Below are 17,275 nucleotides of genomic sequence, written 5' to 3'. Positions count from 1 at the left end.
CCAAGCCCTCCTCATCCAGGTCATGCTCATTCCCACAGCCCAGTGAGAACACCTTCACCCTGCCACAAGCACAGGTGTGCTCCCACACCCAGCTGCTGTGCAGGTCCCCAGACAGCACTGGCACAGCCTCTGCTCTCTGACCAGCCCTAGAATCTTTCTGGGTGGGGAGAAGTGCTGGATTAGTCCATCTCCAGAGCAAAGACCTGTTCTCCTGGGAGGACTGTGGAGTGGCTTCTTGTATTACACTGATAATTCAATGAACCTTTATGGTAAGGTGGTTCTACCTGCAAGACAAGACTCACTGAGCCCCCTGTACACAGGTACAGTACAGGTGCCCTGCACACCTCTGTGCTCCTGTACACAGGGAGATGGGTCAGCACAGGCAGGGAATGTCCCAGCACAGGCACATTGGGGCAGCCCTGTTTCATCAGCATGTCCTTGTGCAAGCCTGCAGCTGAACATGCCAGTGCCATGCAGCCAGCAGTGTGCCTCTGCACTAACAGGGTGTGTCACACCTGTGCAGAGGTGTGTGTACACCTCCAAAGCCACCAGCTCTGCTGTGAACCTCCTGACTCAGGACAGCCCAGTGGTGTGACACTTCCTACCCCTCTGCAGAGGACACTGCTTCAGGTACTCACGTGTCCAGCCACTGATTTTGGGCGCTGCTGCCTGGTACTGTCCGGCCATGGCAGTGGCTTCCAGGGAGTACTCGTGTCCTGGGACCAGTCCCGTGAAGGTGAAGTTGTGGGTGTCTCTCCCCAGCGAGGCTGTGGCTGCCACAGTGCCCAGGTGTGCGTGGTACAGGGTCAGTGTGTATCCATCCCTGCCCCCGGCCGGGGCCCCCCAGGCCACGCTCAGCCTGTCGGGGTGCCCCGCGCTCAGCAGGCGCACGGCGGCCGGGGGCAGCGGGCCTGGGGAGGAAACACAAGTCACTGCCAGGAGCCACAGCTGGGCTCAGCACAGGGAGATGCTCCAGCTCTTGTGCTGCAGGAGCTGGGTCAGCAGCAGGGCCCCACAGGCTGGCTGTGGCTCTGGCAGCTGCTTCTCCCTGGTTGCTATCTGAGACTGTGGATCTCTGTGGATGGCTACAGGGACAGGGTGTGGCACAAGATCAGGCACAGACTCCTCATGCTGATCCAGCAGAGAATAAGAACTGGGTACTTGCACGGGTGGCAGAGGTAAGCAGGACAGCTGCACCAGTATGGTCCCTGACTGAACTGGGGAGATCTGGTGAAGAACACCTGGCTGCAAGGAGAGCATCACACTCACGTGTGCAGTGGGTGAGGTTGGGGGTGCTGGCGTGGAAGGGCCCAGCTGTGGCCCTCACTGCCACGCTGTAGCGGGTGCCAGGGCTCAGGCTCCTCAGGATGTGACTCCTGGCATCACCAGCCAGCACCGTGTGCCCGACGGGCGTGCCGGACGCTGCGTCACGGACATCCACCACGAAGCCTTCTGCGCCTCGACCCACCACTGCCCACGACACCACCAGCGCTGAGGGTGAGGGGCTGCCCAGGGTGAGGTTGACAGGGGCCAAGGGATCTGGAAAGCAACAGGGAGACAGTTATCCCTCCTGGCTCAGTGCTGAGAGCTGGCTGCTGTGCCCAGGGTTCCCCACAGGTGGTAGGCAGGCTGGACCAGAGACCCTCTTGGAGAGAAGCCTGGGCACAAAGGGCCAGGCAGGGCCCATGATTTTGAGCATATCATCCCTGGGGTCTGCAGTGGCAGGGGAGATAACCAGAGCCTCTGGGGTGGATGGGGGGATCGGTTCTGTGTCAAGGATGGAGTGAGGGCAGTGAGCAGAAAGGTGGGACCATCACTTAGAAGCTGAGGGCACAGCTTGGGATGGGGAAGGTGGCGGTGGGTGCCCTGGAAGGCTCAGGTGGAGGCTCACAGTGGAGCACTATGCCCAGCCCAACCAATCAGACTCACATGTCCATTGGGTGACGTTGATGGAAGAGGCTTCTAATGAGCCTTTCACAGCAGTGACCTGCACAGCAAACTTGCTGCCCGCTTCCAGGTGAGTCCAGGTGATGTTCAGGGCATCTGGACTCAAGGTCTGGACCTGAATCCTGCTCTGGGTGCTGAGGCTATACAGGGTAACGTGGTAGTGGTCCCTCCTGCCAGGGGGCTTGTTCCAGGATGTGTAAAGCTCTGAGGAGCTGCCTGGGTTGGTAAAGCTCAGGTTTGTTGGTGCAGCAGGAACTGTGAGGAAAAACAAGACACACGAGACAGAGAGGAAAAGATCCACTTCTGAACATGCAGCCATCTTCATGCAAGGAGACTGTGAGAGGCAGGATGTGACCAAGACCAGCTTCACCAGGAACCAGGCCAGGGTACCCTCCTCGTTTCCTCCACCCACGTGCCAACACTGATCCCAGTACCCGTGGGTGTCACAGACCTGTGCAGCCGGTGATGTTTTCAGGGAGGGAGCGGTAAGGTCCAGCCACTGCCCAGATGCTAACAAGGTAGCATGTTCCTGGTTCCAGCTGTGACACAGTGACATTGGTGCTGTCCTTCCCTGCTTCCAGGTTCCTTGGAGATGCAGGAGAGCCCTCCTGGAGCACGCTGAGCAGGTATCCATCCCTCTGCCCAGGGGAAGTCTCCCAGTGCACAGCCAGAGCCCGGGCCGTGCTGACGGGGCTGGCAGACAGGGAACGAGGAGGCAGTGGGACTGCGGGAGAGAAACAGCGTCACTGGGGACAAACCTGGGCTGCTCTCAATTGACTCTAGTTTGGGAATGCAGCTGGGAGCTGGAGGACTGTGGGCATCCACACAGTGCCTAAGGGGAGCTGTGTTCTACCAGTGTAGCCGATGGCAGTCTGGGAGGAGATGCGATGAGGCCCAGCCTGGGAAATGATCTCCACGCGGTACCGGGACCCTGGCACCAGCCCCTCCAGGTCCAGCTGGGTGACTCCACGGGGGACAGACACGTTCCTGATGATGGACAGGGACTCGGCCACTGAGAGCTGTACCAAGTGATCTCTGCCACCGCCGGACTCCACCCAGCTCACGTGCAGCTCCTGGGGCTTCCGGCCAGGCTGCACACTCACGTTAGCCAGGGACAGTGGATCTGGAGGAAAGCAGAGGATGGAGACCCATGAGGTGGTCAAGGAGCCACCTGGAGAAGCCAGGGTGCACCTCAGCACAGGGCTGAAAGGGAAGTGGGGGAACCTGACCACCAGATCTCCTGTTCTCCTGGAGGACATACAAGCTGCCTCTGTGTGTCCCCAGGGTGCTGCTGGCAGGCAGGTGCTGAGACCACTCAGCTCCCAGTGGGCTGCTCTGCTCCACAGATGGATCACCAAGCCCATATAGGCCTCTGTGCTTCCCCTCTCATATCCCTCTACCACCAGTCCCTGGCTGGCCTTGAGATCACCAGTGGTCTAGTCAGAAGGTTTACATTGATTGGGGAAAACTTAAGCTGGGGAAAAGGGTCTTTGGGGCTGAGCACACGGTACCCAACCTATGACACGTGCTCTGTCTTCCAGGATAGGGAGCAAGCAGGTCTCACCAGAGCCCTCCTTCTACCCAGACAAATGTGTGTCACTGCCAGTCTTGCAGGCATTGCCAGGATGGCCCATCCCCACAAGAGACTGGAAATACTTCTGACTCACATGTCCACTCAGTGGCGAAGTGTGACGAGGATCTGTATGGGCCAGCGAGGACAGTCACCTTCAGGAAGTACTGAGTGCCAGGGGACAGCCCCAGGAATGTGAAGTTGTGGGTGTCTGGCCCCACTGAGGCGTTCCTCTGTGCTGCATGGCTCTTGCTGTAGAGCTGGAGGTGGAACTGGTCCACATCACCAGCAGCCTTGTCCCAGAAGGCCGAGAGCCCCATGGGGCGCCGGGTGTTGGTCAGCGTCACGCCGGCCGGAGCCAGGGGGTCTGAGAGAGGAGAGACACCCAGGCAGTGAGAGGAGGCTGTGCTGTGGTGTGGGGGCTGCATGCACTTGTCCTGGGCACCCTCCACTGTCTGCACCTGCTGGGGTTAGCTTAGCAGTCAGCACAGCAAGCCCAGAGCAGGCAGAGCTCTCGCTCCACAGCAGACATAGGAGAGGGTCCCCACCTTCCCCTGGGTGACATTAGGAAATGTTTTCTGTTCAGTGATGGATTCTGCCTGCACTGCAGACCCTTTTACTTTCCAACGTGGCTGGATGTGGCTCCAGATGACAGCCCATTCTGTCTATGTGCCCCTGTCTCTGATTCCCCACCTCCCCACACACGGGCCACTCTCCTCCTGGGAGTGTTCTGCTCCCGTGGGCAGCTGGTGCTTGTGACCTGCAGCAGGGTGAGGGGGGACTGTCCCACTCACATGTCCAGTCGGTGGCTGATCGCACAGGGGATCTGTAAGGCCCAGCCACAGCAGCCATCTCCAGGGTGTACTGTCGCCCAGGGACCAGGTTCTCCAAGGTGACATTAGTCCAGTCACTCCCCACTGTCACATTCCTGACCTGCTCCTGGGACTTGGTTTCCCAGAGGGTCCCTGTGTAGCCAGTGCTGCCAGAGGAAACTGCTCTCCAGGAGGCTTGCAGAGAGGTGCTGTGGCCCCCATTGCTGAGGGTCAGTTGCTCTAGGGGCAAAGGATCTACAAAAAGAAAGGTTTAGAATCACCTGGCAGAAATGCAACTCCAAATGTGCTGGGGCAGGAGTCCCTTCCCTGGGAAAACCTGCATCCAGGTGCTTTGACCACTGCCACCCCTGCTGACACCCACACACCAGTCCAGCAGGGACTGAGCCAGCACAGTTCAAACTGGCACAGAGGAAAAATTGTTCTGGTGCTGGAGGAGGTGTGGGTGGTGGAGGGGGTGGCTCAGGGCAGTGGCAGCCTGAGCAGTGCCACAGGAGGGTGGGCCAAGGAGAAGGAGGAGAAGGGCACTGGGCTTAAGCTGCCCTTGTGCCTGGTGACTGGGAAACAGAGGTCGGTCACATTCAGCAGCACCTCTGCCTCCTCCTGAGCCTTCTGCCCAGTTATTGCATGAAGCTGAAGAAGATGTGTGCTGTCAGTGCCCTGAGATATGACATCGGGGGAAGGGCAGGATCCAGTGGGAACCCGGGGCTGTGGCACTCACATGTCCAGTTGGAGATGCACCGGGGTGAGGAGGTGTAGGGACCAGCCACAGTGCTGACCTCAAAGGTGTACAGGGTCCCAGGGTGGAGGCCCTCGTAGGTGAAGCTTGTGACACCCCTGGGCAAGGAGCTGTTCTTCACAGGGTGCTCTGCAAGGCTGAGGACCAGCAGATAGCCCTCCCCTGTCGCCTCCTCCCAGCTGGCCAGCAGGCTGTGGGGGCTACCCTGGCTGGACAGGCTCACACCAGATGGTGCTCGTGGTTCTGCAAGGGATAAGGACAGCACAGCACAAGGCAGGGCATCAGGCAGGAAGATTGCTTTCACAAGATATTTTCTGCTTTTCAAATTGCTCTAGGTGACCCTAGGGCAGGGGAGTTGGACTAGATGACCTCCAGAGGTCCCCTCCAACTCTAACAGTTCTGTGATTCTGTGACACTGCAATTGTTTCTATCCTACACAGGGGCAGAAGGGGCTGCAGGGAGACCTCTTAGTGCTCCAGCACCACGGAGTGGGTGGATACCTCCTCACACTCTGTACAGCTCCAATCGTCCCTTCCCAGAGTGGCAGCTCTGGGACAGCACCAACTGTGGCTCCACAAGTCACCCAGGAGAGACTGAGCACAGGGGGATGCCCCCTCTGGAGGGGCTGCTGGTGCTTCCCTGCCCACTCATCCAGCTGTGGTGAGGGGAAGGGAGGAACCTGCAACCTGCCAAGCAGTCCAGAAGGCACGAAGCAGGATCTGGTCCTGATCTGTGCCTGACACTTGCTGGCACAAGCCTGCCCAGGACCTCTGAGCCCACCCTCAGCAGGAACTGTGAGGAGGCAGAATTTGCTGCTCTGATCCACAACCTACTCTTGAGACCAGGTGTCCTGGGTGCCCTGTGCCTGCCTCGCCCCCAGCCCCCTCCAGGCAGCAGCTCCTTCATCAGGCAGCAGGAACAGCCTCAAGGGCCACGAATGGGTTTTCTGCTCACCTGTCCAGGCTGCTGTGCTGTGTGCTGATGCCCTGTATGGCCCTGCCACCACCACCACCTGCACAGAGTACTGCTGGCCAGGGCTCAGCCCGTGGAAGGTGACATGATCATTGTCCCCACCAACGGAGATGTTCCTTGTTGGAATGCTGTCCTCGCCCTCTTGCAGTGTCACCAGGTAGAAGTCCCTCTGTCCCCCTGGGATACTCCAGCGAGCCTGTAAGGAGTTCTGCTCCTCTGCACTGCTCAGGGTCACATTGCCAGGGCTCAAGGGGTCTGGAAGGGAATAGGATGGTGTGAGTCAGGGTTATGGGGTACTCTGTACCCCCTACTCTCCTGAGCCTCATTCCTGGCAGGGTTACGTCCAGCCTTAGACATTGATTTGGAGCGAGCCATCTGCACTCCCCAGCACAAGCATTCCTGGACTAACAGAGTCCAGACAAAGCTGGCAGCCTTGCTCAGAAATTCCTAAAAGTCTCCCTCCACTCTATTCACATCCCACCATGAGCTTGCTGATATTCCCAGGAACTGGCCTGGACAAACTCCTGGCCAGACGCCCCTGGCTCATGCATCTGGCATGGGGAAATTTTGTTCAGTGGAGCAGGTCAGAGCTGCAGACAGCAATAGCAGGGATCAGCCTCACTCCAGAGCAGAAACAAACCAGCTGGAGCTCTGGAGCCCTTCCAAAATCCCATCTGCAGAGTCAGCAGGGAGCAGGCTCCAGCTTCCTGAGCTGGCAGGTGGAGCAGGAGGGAGCTGGAGAGCTGACACCTGGTGGCACCAAGGTCCTCCCAGCATACACATGGCCAGAGTTTGGCCAGTGCCAGGACAAGTCACTGGCCACAGCAGCTCTGAGTCTGCAGCTTGGCACCTCCATCATTTGAGGGCCAATGCTACCTTGGTGTTCAGTGTGAATCTGCTCTGCTCTCTCCATTTCCCTCCAGGTTTTCCTGGAAACATCTAGGAGAGCAAGTTCAGGACTGGAACTTTTTACTGGGCTATGGACATGGTGTCACCAGCAAAGTTCCCCTCTTTTAGGGCCCTCATCAGCCTGAGACCAGAGCAGAGAGAGGGCTGGGGGAATGGTGCAATAGTGGGTTTTGGGAGGGCTGCCCTCACTGTTTTTACCTGCCAGAGGCTCCTGTATTCCTTGGCTGTATTTGCACAGCACCCATCATGTTGGGAACATCCACCAGGATGAAGTTATCAGGTGCTACCACAACATATCCTTGACAACAATCAAAGAGCACCAAAAATCCATTTCATAGAATCACAGAATTGTGAAATCGTTTGGATTGGAAAGGACCTTGAAGCTCATTCATTCCACCCCCCTGCCAGAGGCAGAGGCACCTTTCACTATCCCAGCCCTCCAGCCCTTTCCAGCCTGGCCTTGGACACTCCCAGGGATCCAGAGGCAGCCACAGCTTCTCTGGGCACCCTGTGCCAGGGCCACTTCCCTCCCAGGGAAGAATTTCTTCCTAACATCTAATCTAAATCTCTCTTATTTTAGTTTAAAACCATTCACCCCTTGTCTTATCACTGTAAAATGATGCCCATGTAAAAACTCCTTCTCATGCTTCTCTAAGCCCCTCCCAGAGGCCTCCAGTTCAAACCAGCTCATTGCCCCATTTCTTCTGCCCTTGTACAGCACTGAGGCACATTAGAGCCAAGCACCAGCAGCACTGAACACCACTGGGATCTGCTGCCCTTCCATCCTTCTCCTAGGGGAGAGACCACAGGCTGCTCCCACTGTATCCCAGGGAGAGGCAGGCCAGCACAGGGGATCCACCTGCTGAAGGGGTTCACTGGCCCCACTGCAGCAGTGCCCCAGAGCTGGGTCCTGAGCAGCTTTCAGACAGGTCCAAGCAAAATCACCCTGTGCACCCAAGGCTTTGGCAGGAAACCTTTGAATTCAGAGGCTGGACCAGAGGCAGGGAGAAAGCTGGGGCCACCAAGCTGATACTCACATGTCCAGGCAGTGGCATTGGGTCCCACCACGGTGTGGGAGCCAGCCGTGGCGCTGAGCCCCAGCCAGTACTGAGTGCCAGGGTGGAGATGCTGGAAGGTGTAGCTGGTGAGGCCTCTCCTGGCTGACAGGGTCGTGCTGACCTTTTGGGTGAGGACATTTCGGAGCTCAAGGTGGAGCCAGGCAGCCCCTGTAGCACCTGCCCAGGAAGCGACGAGGCTGGTGCTGGAACCTGGTCTGAGCCTCAGCTGGGTGGGGATGGAGGGAGCTGAGGGGAAGAGCAGGACACAGCAAGATTCAGCACTGGGGCTGGTGGTCCCTGGACCCTCCCCTCTCCTCAGGGGCCCCTGTACCCACAGCTGCTCTCTATGGCATGGGGGCTGAAGGTCTGGTAGGGGTCTACTGAGGGATGTCCCTCCTGTGTCCCCTCCCACACAGGCTGGAGGAACCTCAAGGGCCCTCCACACTGTCATGTTCTTTCAGGCTGCAGGGCAGAGGGGTGGCAGACTGGGTACTGCAGCACTCCTGCAGCCCTCAGCACCAAGAGATCCGGGATTCCCACACAGCCCCTCTCCCTTGGGAACAGACAAATCCAAGCCGTGGGTGCTGCAAGGCAGGCCCCAGGTGCAGAGTCTTCCCCTTGGCCCAGGCACTCGGCTCACAGTGGGGATGTGAAACACTCCAGCTGTTCCCCACCACACACAAGCTTGGAGCCCTCCTCCCCTTGGCAGCCCAGCACACGTGCGGCATCCCTCCTGCCAAACCCTTTCTACCACCCCTTCCCTCCTTGGGCAGGCACAGCCACCACTCCCTACCTGTCCACTGGTGGATACTGGTGCTGGCCTGGCCGGACCCAGCCAATGTGCTGACCTTCAGGGCATACTCGCTGCCAGCCAGGAGCCCGTCGAAGAGGAAGGTGGAGGCGCTGGGCAGCAGGGACACGATCCTCACCAGGGCCTGGGAGTCGCTGTGCCACAGCTCCAGGCGGTAGCCGTCCCTGCGGCCGTGCCCGTGCTCCCAGGCCGCCCGCAGCGAGGCGCGGCTCCCGCCGCTGCTCAGGCTCAGGTTGCGGACGGGGGACGGACCTGCAGGGGACACGGGCACTGCTGGCTGCCTGCCTGCGAGGGCCTCGCCTGGCACTTGCTCACAGGCTGGTAGAAGTTGCCTCTGCCTGGTGGGGTGCTGCCAGCCAGCTTCACCCAGTCACAGAATCCTGGAATGGTTTGGGTTGGAAGGGACCTTAAAGCTCACCCAGTCCCACCCCCTGCCATGGGCAGTGACACCTTCCTCTGTACCAGATTGTTCCAAGCTCTGTCCAGCCTGGCCTTGGACACTTCCAGGGATGGGGCAGCCAAAGTTTCTTTGGGCAACCTGTGCCAGGGCTTCACCACCCTCACAAGGAAGAATTTCTTCCTAAGATCTGATCTAAACTTCTCTGCCAGTTTAAAGTAGTGCTTGTCCTGCCACCATCTGAGCACGTAAAAAGCCCCTATTTCTCTATTTTCAAATCCCCTTTAGGTACTAAAAAGCATTTTAAGGTCACCCTGAAGCCTTCTACTCTCCAGGCTGAACAACCTTAGATCTCTCAGCCTTTCTCCAGAGCAGAGGGGCTCCAGCAAGGATTCCCCAAGCACAGCCCCATCACCTCCTTGACCGGTGTGGGCTGCACCATCCCCTTGGATCACAGCCTCAGCAGTTCCTCTGAACTGAGCAGGAAGGCTTGGTCAGGGCCAACACATAAAGGTGAAGCCATCATCACCTGGAAGCTCACCTGCTGGCAGGTCCTCTGTTCCTGCTGGCCCTGTGGGTTCTGCCACCTGCCTTTCTGTGACAACCAGCTTCTGCTTCCGCCACTGCTGCCTGACACCTGTCCAATCTCCCTCCGGCTCTGCTCTCCTTTGCAAGGTTTCCCACCTTCACCTGCACTATTTTACTCAAGGATCTTCTAGAGAGGTGCAGGCAAGGACTGCCATCCCCACCTAAGCTGTAGAGCCACCAGCCCTGTCCCCTTCTCCAGCCCTTGACACAGAGCAAGATCTGGCGTGAGCAGTGAATGACAGAGATGTGCCAAAATTGTGGAGCAGATGCTCCTTCCTTGTAGCTATTTCTAGACCTCCAGGCATGACATTTTCCACTCCTCAGCCCTCTGCAAGGCACATCATGAGCTGGTACATCATTATCTCCATTATTCTAGGAGGAGAAGATAAAGCATGAACCCAGACCATACAAGGTGCAGGGGCAGGACCCTTCCTCCACAAGGACGAGGGAATGACCTCCAAGACTCTGGGGACCCAGGAAGGATTGTAGTTCTTTTGAAAGTGAGGAAAAGCCCAACCTCCCACAAACTAGTACGACTCCAGACAGCACAACAGTCACTGGTAGGAGCACTGAGGTCCTGGGGAGCCCTTACTTGTCTGTGCTGTGATGGTCTGGCTGGTGGTGTCCATGCAGGCCAGCGTGGCTGTCACCTCCATCTCATAGCGCGTGCCAGGAGTCAGCCCACGGAACCAGAAGCTGGTGGTGTTGGGTCCAGCAGACACATTCTGCAGCAGTGTGCCTGACTCCAGGGAGGAGAGGGCGACCAAATATCCCTTAGCACCTCCCTCTGGCTCATCCCAGGACAGAAGGAGGGAGTCTGACCGGTCATGGTCACTCACACTGACATTCAGGATGGTGCCTGCAGAGGCAAATCCAAAACTCTCAGCAGGGATTGGTGGTGCTGGGTGCCTGCAGGGCCAGCTCCCTGTCACCCACCCGTGCTGGAGTACACTAGGAACTGGCCACCACCCTGACCCCGAGGGCTCTGAACAGCCTTTGGGAAACAAGAATGTTCAGAAATCTTCATGGACCCAGGTCAAAAAGAAGCTGTCAAAGAGATGCTCCTAAGCATGGAGCATCTGCTCCTCTGGAGAAAGACCAGAAGGCTCCAGGTCATCATGTGTTTTGTCCAGAGAGTCCTGACTTAAGGCAGAGAAGTTCCCTGGCTGGATATAATCCACTGCTCATCACCTTGGTTGGCTTGGTTCACCCCCCAAAAAGATGGTGAAGGCTCTGGGTCCACCAAGGAGAAGCAAGACAGTGGCCAATTAGGGGCCAGGATGGCTATGGCAGGGGGGCATTATGCTCCCTGCAGTATTCTCTGCCTCTGTGTGGGCTCTCACAGAGGAGGGGGCAAAGGCTGCTCTAGGGAAATACAGACCAAGAGTCACCCCCATCCTGCCCAGTTCAGAGGTGACATGGGAAGAGTGGGACACTAGAGGAAATGTGGGACCAGACTGGCCCCAGCCCCAGCTGAGGTGTGTCCCTGCCTTGGTTGTGCTGAGTCAGCGAGGTCAGTGCGCTGGGGCTGTGGGGCCAGTGCTGTGACATCCCAACAGAGAGTGTCTGGGGACAGGGAAGTGGCATACAGGGCTTGGCCTAATTGGTGGGTCAGTGGCTGAAACTGCTATTGAATTCCTGCCCTTAGAGCTGCTCAGGAGTCACCTACACAACAGGAGCCAGGCAGAGCCTGTCTGTCAGGCCCAGGCTGGTGGTGTGACCAGGGCAGAGTCCATCTCTGCCTCACAATGTCTCCAGCAGATTGTTACACACCCCCATCCTCAGCCTTGCTGTCAGTCATGGAACCATTTAGGTTGGAAAAGCCCTCTAAGATCATTGAGTCCAGGTGTTCCCCCAGCACTGCCAAGTCCAGCACTAATCCAAGTCCCCAGGTGCCACATCCATGCGTTTTCTATTGCTCTCAGCCTTTGGAAAATGACAGAACAACTCTACTGCTAATAAGACATTTGTGTAATAATTAGCACTTAAAATTTATGGCATGCAACATGTTATGACAGGCTTACATAGGGTCTGGCCCAGTGAGACAGCATGAACCAAGCACAATGACTGCCCCAGAGGCTGCCATGGGGCGCCCTTGGCACAGCCAGGGAGGAGCAGTGTGGGGTGAGCCTGGGTCAGGGACACCCTTGGCACTGCTCAGGAGCTGTGTGTGTCTTTCCCAGGGCTGAACACTTTCAGAACTATGTGCAACTTCTGCTCCATGCAATGCTGTGGTGTGGAGCCTGCTGGTGAGGGCAAGAGGACATCAGATGGACATGAATAGAATCACACAGTGGCACTGGGAAAGGCCTTCTCAGTCCATCCCTGAGAAGTTCAAGTGCATATTTAGGATCAGACAGCTCAGGAAGTGTTAGCTAAATGTAGCTGGGTGCCCATGGGTGAGGTGTCTATACCTGGGCCAGGTGCCCTGGGCCACTCTTGCTGTCAGCAGACACCCAGAGCAGAGGCACAGCTGACCTGAAGGGAACCCACAGGTCACTGTCCCACCTGGCATTCAGGCAGGGATGGTTTGTTACTGAAGGATGAGTTCTCAGCCCATGTTTTTCTGCTTCTCTTGAGTTTCCAGCAGCTTCATCACCTGCCTCCCTCTGTCACCTTCCTCACATCTGCAGCACACATGTACCTAAAATGGGCCAGAGGCCTGTGACTCCATCACTGCTCATGTTCCCACTAACCACATCACAGACAGCACATCCAGATACACCTCATGCCCTGACAGGTGCCTGGGGACCATCCAGGTGATTTCTCACTGGCACAGGATGATGCCATGTGGGCACTGTGCTGGCTCCAGGCCTACAGCAGCCGTGGGGTTGCCTTACAGATTCTGATCCTACCCAGGTGTGCTGGTTTAGCACGGAAGAGACTTTTTTCTTAAGAGAGTTATAGCAAAAAACCAATTAGTGACTGGCTTTGAAGCTGACAGCTTGATTGACCAATTAGAAAGATGACACAACATGATGTGTACCTCAGAGAGATCTGATTGTTGGGTGAGAACTACATGTAAATATCGTTGTTTGCTGAGTGTCACTGGCATTGTCTGTATATAGCTACACACTGCTTTTATACTGATACACGTATGTATAATGTATGTGTGTGGAGTTAGAATATATATTAAGTTTGGCGGTAAGTTGACAATATGGGGATAAGGGGTGGAATGTCCTAGGGTGACTTTATGATGCTTGTATCCTCAATTGTCTGTTCTGTTTATTTGTATATTAAGTTCTACACCTTTCAGACTGGGTCTGAGAAGTTGGTGGGGGAGGAGTGTTTTGAAAGTTTCATTTTGATTCTCATTTTCTTCTTTTAGTGTGTGATAATAAATCTGTCTTTATACCTATAAGTTTGGGCCTGCTTTACTTTTCTCCTGATCCTATCTCACAGCAGAAAAGTCACTCAAACCACTACACCAGGCAACTCCAAAGCTGTGAGCAGAGCACCTATGGCTGTGCTGCTCAGAGCCCCCCTGGTGCTCTGTGGAAGCAGAGACTCTGGAGCCTTGCCTGTCTCTCAGTGCCCCCTCACACCTGGTTGCTGGAGGACAGGACTGACTCTCCCTCTTCCCTGGGCATGATCTGTAGCCTGCAGTTAGCTAAAGCAGAGCATTAACAAAGCTACTCTTAACTCCAAGAGTCCTGTCCAGCACATCTGTTCATGTCACCCCTGCAGGCACCGAGACCATCCCACCCTCCTCAGCCCAGGAACCTCATTCCTGTGACTCACCTCTTCCACCACGTGTCCCCTGGCCCTCCAGCGCTGCCAGTGCTGTGTGGTTGCATCCCTCGCCCTGGGGGATTGAAAGTGTCAAGTGAGAGAGGGGCAGGATGAGGGGGCTGAGCTGAGACCAACACCTGGGGAGGCGCTCTGTGCCAGGCCAGGGGTCAGGCTGACCAGGCACAGGTCCCACCCTGACACAGCATCTGTGGGCTGTGACCCCTTTTCCTGGGAGAGCCTGGGTCACTTCTCAGACTGCCTTTGGACAAGGCAGAGACAGACTTGTCAGATGTAGCTTGTGGGCTGCCCTGCTTTTGCATTGGTCCTGGGGCTGCAGATCAACATGGGGCCATGCCCACAGGAGAAGAGGCCACCAAACCAGCCAGGGCACAGAACATCTGGAGAGAGAGGGAGAGATTGAGGTTTGGACAGGGCCTGGCACTCTCATTATCTCTACAGGCGCACCTCCTTCCCAACATCACGGGGAGAGGATGGAGGGACCGCAGACTTCAGTCCAGCTGCCACCCCCGCGGGAGGAACAGAGTTCCCGGAGTCCCTGGCACCCTCCCCGGCAGCGGGGACACCCGTTCTCTGTCAGCCTGCTCCCAGCAGGGTGTGCCCGGCTTTGGACTGGCGTCAGTTCCCCCCACGTTAAAGGAAATGTCTACTGCCCACTCCCTGTCCTGCAACAAGCCACAGCAGAACCATCATCTTCCTGGCGTTCTTTTCCCTCGGCTCTGCGAGCGGACTCGTTCCGGCTCCCCACCGACGGCGGGGCTTTTGGCAGAGGAGAGCGAAACGGCGGGGGACGCCTGGGAACAGCAGCAGGGCCACTGCCGGGCGAGAAGCCGCGCAGCCACGGCAACAGGGACACGCTGCGGTCCCAGGCAGGGTCCCAGGGGCGGGGGGCAGCGGGGGAAGCGCCGCTCGGGATGGCGAACGCCGCTGATGTGGCGCAGCTGCACGGACACACCGAGGCACCGCAGCCGAGCCCTTCCCCGGCGGGGCAGCCCCTCGCGGCAGCGAGCTGGGAGCCAAGAACCGCGGAGCCGAAGCGGGGGCTGGGGAGTCAAGCGCTTACCTCTGCCAGGGTCCCCGGGAGCCGCGGCACACACAGCACCAGCAGCGGCAGCAGCAGTGACCTCATGAGGGACCTGGTGGCAGCAGATCAGAGGGATGACAAGTTGGGGTGGGGGGGCAGTTTCTTAGCAGTGGCTGTCCCCAGCCAGCCCCTTGCCCCACGGCAGCCAGGAGCCGTGTCCCCACATGCTTTCCGAGCGCGGGTGACAAGGTAACATCACTGGGGACCGGCCAGCGCGTGGCACCTCGGCCGGGCCCGCTGCCCCGGGGCGCGGGCAGAACTCGCCTCCGGCCCGGGAGAAGCCCAGCGGGGGCGGCTGCCTCTCGCTGGGCGCATTTGCTGCTGTCCCCGCAGGTCCGCGTCCTCTGCGGTGACTCCGCAGCTGGCCCGGAGACAGCGGCTGCGGGCTGCGGGCAGAGCTGCCGGCTGCGGGTGGGAGGCTCGCTGCTGGCCGGGGTCTTGGGGGACCTCGCTCCGGCGCGGGCTGTGCCGGGCTGGAGCCCGCTCTGGCATCAGCAGGAGCTCCGGGAGCTGGAGCGGGAGGGGCGGGAGGAGCGGGAGGGGAGGAGGCAGCACTGGACTGATGGCGGCTCCAGGCTGGGAGGGCGCGCCCGAGCCAGCCCCAGCGCGGGGAGGGAGGGAAGGAGGGCGCAGCGGTGGGCTGGGGTGCTGGAGGGAGCCAGGGCACGAGTGTGGCCGTGGAGTGCTGTGCACCCTCGTCTCTCTCCGTGCCGCACCTTCAGGCACCCTTCAGCCCTGCGTGCTTTAATTCCTGCGCAGGTGCGGAGCGGGGCTTTGGCTACGCCGAGGGCAGGGATTGGGGTGTCTCTGTGCCGGGTCCATGGCACGGCGGCCCGCAGGCTGCGGCGGGGGAAGTACACACTCTGAGAGGCTCCTGGGCGTGGCATCTGGCGGGCACAGAGGTGCCTAAACCACGCTTTGCCAATCTGAGGGGGCGGCGGAAGCGAGCTGTGCCCGGTGGGAAGACGCTGTACTTCGGGGGGTTGCCCCGGGGATCAGGCTGTGCCCCCGGGCTGCGTGCAGGGCTGTGCTCCGCCGTGTCTGTGCAATGCGTGGCAGAATGCCAGCGCTCATTCAGTGCAGAGATGCCATTGGCTTCACATCAGCGCTGGAGATCTGGGACGGTGCTGGAAGGGGTTCAGTGATGCATCAGCCCGGAAGCCAGTACAGCCTTTGTGGCCGTGGGAGTCTATCCCAGTGGTCAGCACGGCCTCCTATGGGGACTATTCAAGCTCTGCTCATTACTGCGAGCCACCGAGCTGTCACAGTAGGACACATCCCCCACCTGTCTTCTAGAACACCAGATCCCTTGACAAAAGACTCAGAAGTTTCTCAGGTGGGACCTGTGATGGACAGAACAGCCCCGGTATCTGCACAAAGACAGGAAAACTCCAGCTCTTGCATGCAATTTAGAAGAGAGGGACACACAGGAGTCCTGGTCTAGGACCTATCTCCAACCCCAGGTCCATACCCGAACCCTTCTGACAACCCCCAGGCTGATGGAGCTGGCTGGGAAAGGGGACAGTGAACATGAATCCCCCTCCCTTTGCACGGGCAACAGTTAATTTCCCAGGTCCTGGCCAAATGGGACTGGTGCCAGGAGTCTGGGTCCGTGGTCACAGTCACGTCTCTGCCTGGAGGTCCCTGCCTGGAGTGGGCTGAGGATAAAGGAGCCCTGGCCCTGCAGCTCAGCCTAGCAGTGAGGGCTTGTTTGTCACTTCTGTCTAGGACTCAGATGTTCCCCCAGCAGAAAGGTACAGCTCTACCACCAGAGCTTTGTGTCACTGTGTCTCCAGACCTACCCTTCCCCTGCACACTGAACACAGAGATCAGGGTGGGAGCAGAAGGCAATGCCTTGGCTCCAGCACAGGCAAGAATTTTAACCTTTAATGCCCACAGCTCCAAGGGCTGAGTGCCAAGAATGCCATGGGTGCATTTGCTCAAGTGATAGATGCCCAGGGTAACAGCTGTGGCTCTTAGAGTTCCCCCTGATAAGCATTTGGGACTGAGATCCACCAGCATCTGAAGTGATGAGGCTGACCCATCCACTAGTGGCACAGCCAGCTCTGGGGATACCCACCCCTGCTGCTGGCCACGCCCAAATTACCTGAGTGCAAGGTGAGTGCTCACAGATACTGGGCTTGAGGTCCTCTGGCCCCCGAGATGGAGCACCTCCCCAGAAATGAGGCAGGGGGAGATTTGGGCCTGATTGCTGCCGTCTCCAGTGGGCTGGAGACTGTTTTTAAAGGCCCCTTTCCAGAGCTGGCCAGCTGCAGCTGGCTGGGAGGAGGCTGGAGTTCCTCACTGCAGTGAGGGTTTGCCAGGTTTACCCTGGGGCCCAGGGCAGGATCAAGGAGGTTACAGCTGGCTGGTCCCCAAAACACATTTGCAAAGGGGCTTTCCATGGTTGTCCCCATACAGGTCCATTGTGGGGTGCAGGCTGCCAGCACAGGTGACCACACTTTGGATAGAGAGCATGGGGTTTGCTGCCATGAGCAGCCTAGAGGGTCACCTGGAGGGTGGCTGGGATAGAGACAATGCAAGCAGTGCTGGGGACTGGTGTCCCTGTAGTGTGGCAAGTGATGGAAGAGCTGAATTCGAGAAGCCCCTGGCTGTTGAA

At 58.1% G+C, this 17,275-nt stretch overlaps 1 protein-coding gene across 3 annotated transcripts in view; it reads right to left on the bottom strand.

Annotated features, from left to right (window-relative positions):
• The window catches only part of LOC134561548 (receptor-type tyrosine-protein phosphatase V-like), a 38,054-nt gene extending 22,857 nt beyond the window's left edge, over positions 1-15,197 (bottom strand). Inside the window, exons 1-15 of one of the 3 annotated variants that reach the window (XM_063418664.1) lie at positions 14,635-15,192; positions 13,563-13,626; positions 10,661-10,680; positions 10,414-10,564; positions 8,819-9,088; positions 8,005-8,271; positions 6,041-6,313; positions 5,069-5,329; positions 4,312-4,584; positions 3,615-3,884; positions 2,801-3,070; positions 2,399-2,671; positions 1,930-2,202; positions 1,270-1,539; positions 639-911 (exon numbers count right to left, since the gene is read on the bottom strand). In XM_063418664.1, the coding sequence (XP_063274734.1) occupies positions 639-911; positions 1,270-1,539; positions 1,930-2,202; positions 2,399-2,671; positions 2,801-3,070; positions 3,615-3,884; positions 4,312-4,584; positions 5,069-5,329; positions 6,041-6,313; positions 8,005-8,271; positions 8,819-9,088; positions 10,414-10,564; positions 10,661-10,680; positions 13,563-13,626; positions 14,635-14,700 (3,274 nt within the window). In that variant the 5' untranslated portion in view covers positions 14,701-15,192. Of the gene's footprint in view, positions 1-638; positions 912-1,269; positions 1,540-1,929; positions 2,203-2,398; positions 2,672-2,800; positions 3,071-3,614; positions 3,885-4,311; positions 4,585-5,068; positions 5,330-6,040; positions 6,314-8,004; positions 8,272-8,818; positions 9,089-10,413; positions 10,681-13,562; positions 13,627-14,634 lie in introns of all 3 variants that reach the window. The other 2 variants (XM_063418665.1, XM_063418663.1) reach the window with 2 other exon arrangements.
• Positions 15,198-17,275: the final 2,078 nt, after the last annotated feature.

The sequence above is a fragment of the Prinia subflava genome, chromosome 23, assembly GCF_021018805.1.
Source record: "Prinia subflava isolate CZ2003 ecotype Zambia chromosome 23, Cam_Psub_1.2, whole genome shotgun sequence".
In the NCBI taxonomy this organism is placed as follows: Eukaryota; Metazoa; Chordata; class Aves; order Passeriformes; family Cisticolidae; genus Prinia; species Prinia subflava.
The sequence above is the reverse complement of the archived record's forward strand: the minus strand, read 5'-3'. Positions and strand labels throughout refer to the sequence as shown.